At 40.8% G+C, this 3,287-nt stretch overlaps 1 protein-coding gene across 1 annotated transcript; it reads right to left on the bottom strand.

Annotated features, from left to right (window-relative positions):
* Positions 1-216: 216 nt before the first annotated feature.
* LOC115987831 (G-type lectin S-receptor-like serine/threonine-protein kinase LECRK3) lies at positions 217-2,113 on the bottom strand. Its single transcript, XM_031111435.1, has 2 exons — positions 1,694-2,113; positions 217-1,643 (listed from the first exon to the last, which is right to left on the bottom strand). The coding sequence occupies exons 1-2, from the start codon at positions 2,111-2,113 to the stop codon at positions 333-335; spliced, it is 1,731 nt and encodes a 576-aa protein (XP_030967295.1). The 3' UTR covers positions 217-332.
* Between the last annotated feature and the right edge of the window lie 1,174 nt (positions 2,114-3,287).

Here is a 3,287-nt window from a genome sequence, read left to right on the forward strand (position 1 = left end):
GCAAGTATGCTTTAGTCCCACAGAAATTACAGCAAGAACAATTTAACTAACCCAAGAAAAAAAGAGTCAGATTGAACTAGGAATCCAAAATTAAAGCTAAGTAACTAAGAAGGTGAAAGACACTAAAGAATAATAGGCATGAAACAAGGGAACCTTGTATCCAAGAACAAAGGACAGAGCAAGAGACTAATGAATAACGGAAACCAACCACGGATCAGTCTGAATTTGATACCATAATACAAATAAGAATAGGTGTGGCGCCTCACCTTTAAAAGAGGTTGCTCAACACTTAGTTATTTACAAAGTTACCCATTATCATCAATCTCAAATGCTTACCTTTCAACTGAGGAGAATGAAAACTCAAGGGAACTACTTTTTGAAGGTGGAGAGTGATTATACAATGAAGGACTTGGGGGCACAAAGACTTCAATAACTCCCTCAAGCATCTGTGTGATCTTTTTCATCGAGGGTCTCAGTGAAGGATCTTCTTGAATACACCAAATTGCCACAATCACAAGCCTCTCTAGCCTCTTCATGTCATTACTTGCTTCCTCATCGTTTTCTGTCAACTTATCTAATTTTTTATCTTTGTAGCATTCGTAAGCCCAATCTATCAATGCCTCCTCTGCTTGCAACGCAAATGTAATACTAGACTTGCAACAAATAATCTCAAGTAACATCACACCAAAACTGTACACATCAACCTTAACGGAAATGGATGCTTTCCTAAACCATTCAGGTGCAAAGTACCCAATCGTCCCTCTTATTCCTGTTCGAGCAGCTCGAGTTTGCTCAGCCAACAAAAGCTTTGCTAATCCAAAATCAGCAATCCTTGGTGTAAAGTATTCATCCAGAAGTATGTTTTGAGGCTTTATGTCACAATGGATGATTTGGGTGCAGCACTCTTCATGTAAGTACATGAGACCTCTTGCAATTCCAAAAGCAATCTGCACTCTTTGGTTCCAATGAGGCCTGGATATCCCAAAGAGAAAGTTAGCTAAAGAGCCATTGCTCATGTACTCATATACCAATAGCCGGTGCTGCCCCTCATCACAATAACCAAGCAACCGGACTAAATTTTTATGATGAGTCTGACCAATCACGCTCACTTCTGTTTTGAATTCTTTCTCACCTTCTTCTACCACCTTACCTAACTTCTTGACTGCAACAAATCTTTTTGAATCTGATGGAAGGACCCCTTTATAAACAGTTCCGAAAGCACCTTTTCCTACTATTTGCTTGAAGCCCCTGGTTGCTTGTTCGAGCTCTTTATATGTATAGCTTCTCACATTTGTCGCAAGTGTGCTATCAATATTCCATGGCGAATTCAGCTTTTTGTGGTGCAAGTAGATAATAGCCACAATACTAGCTATGAATATGAAGAAAAGGATATTGAGAAATGCAGAGCTGCCTAGGAGTAGTGCCAAAACAACTACCACAGACTGGCTTTTCTTCACTGGAACAAAGCTATTAGGTACCTTGATGAAAGCTATTCTCGTAATATTTGTGCTATATCTTCCGTTGGACAGAGGATACTTCTTCTTCCAACAATAGCCACCTGTTTTTTCGTAAATGGCCACAACACACATGCAATCGTCAAGGCATTGCTGCTTACACTGTGTCTCATTAGCCCCTTGAACAAGCTGTAATCTGTAAACGGCCAGTCCATATTTGTAAGCCTTACAAAGCTTACCTGCCCTTTATTTTCTTCCCATCCATTGTCGCAGTTGGGTAACGGAAAATCTGGTTTACACCCTGCCCAATCCTCATATGGGTTCAATTGAGAAAATCCATAAGGACATGAGCAAAATGTCCCGCCCCCACTTGAAGCATCTGAGGTACGACAAACACCGTTGAGTCCACAGAACCCACCTACAAAAGTATTAGCATCAAATACACCACAAATATCAGTAATACCAGGAATGCCTTGCACTGGATCCCATGTTGAAGGACAGCTTCCACAACTTGTGTCCTGCTGTCTTAGGTGTTTGTATATTCTGAAGACCCCATCATAATCGATCCTAGCCATGTGGTAGAAAGAGTCTTTTGAGCCTGGATCTTGTTGAGTAAGGTTGAAAATGTTGGTTGATTTGTTCGCATCTTGGACATACATGTATCCGGCTTAAGTAAAGATCAACTGTGATTCCCAGAACATTGTCATGGTGGCAAAATAAGCATGATTAAGAACTTCAGATGGCATATTTATATAATAAAGCACCAGATTGCCATCAAGCTGTAAAGAAAGCTGGAAGCGGCCATAAGAATAATTTGTAATAGATTGGTGAGACCTGAGTGTGGTATTCATGGACAGTATTTGGCCAGGCAAAATCGTATCAGTAGGCTCTTTGAAGCTTTCCCATATAGAATTATACTGCTCATCTAAAATCACCAAGTTCCCATTGTCCAGTATAGCCGCACAACTGGATTTGGAACCATTCCCTGGAGCCTTCCATAACTCTTTGCCATTAGGGTCATTGAGAACAAATGCACTGCTGCTATTCTGCGTCAGTGTAGAACCTTGTGGTGCTGGATCATTGCCATTTGCAGACCAAACTATGGTTTGGTCCTTTGTTTTAGTAAACCAAACTGCAAGCAAGAATTGAGACTCTTTCTCATTGATTTGAAAACGGCGGAATCCAAAGGAAAATTTACCTGAACGTGACGTGAATAATGGATTAATATCTTGGTCAGGGCCGGCTCAAGGCTAGGCAAGTAAGGCCTAGGCCTAAGGCCCCACCAAAAAACAAAATTTTTCTTGGAAAAAAAGGCCTCATTTTTCATAGTTAAAGACCCAAATTTTTATAAAATTATATATATTTTCTAAAGGTTGTACATTTTTTTTTATTAGTGATGTACAAATTTTACTATTGGCTTACAAATTGCCATGTTATTAATCACAAAAAACGTGATGTAAGGACACGATTCGTAACGAACCGTAGCAGCGTTGGGTTCGCACGTAAAAAGGCCCAAACAATATCATTTGTAGAGCGTGGGTTTGAAAGGCTAGGCCTTGGTCACCAGGCGGTGAGTTTTTCGTGGTGTTCGTGCATGGTTAAGTGGTTTTCACCCCTAGAGTCTTTCTCCTGGAGGTGGGCTGGGAGGATTTGGTTTTTGGCCATTTTTCCCAGCCTCTTGCTTGGTGCACCTACCTTTTTATTATATAGTCCGTCTTGGTTGATCCTAGCCCTCCACTTGTTGGTCAGGCAGGTGCTTATTTCTGTATCCATCCCATCAACCGTCCCCTCTTACTTTCTACTAGTTGCGAAGATCGAAGTTTACACCGTCTA

The sequence above is a fragment of the Quercus lobata genome, chromosome 4 (assembly GCF_001633185.2).
Source record: "Quercus lobata isolate SW786 chromosome 4, ValleyOak3.0 Primary Assembly, whole genome shotgun sequence".
Taxonomy (NCBI): Eukaryota; Viridiplantae; Streptophyta; class Magnoliopsida; order Fagales; family Fagaceae; genus Quercus; species Quercus lobata.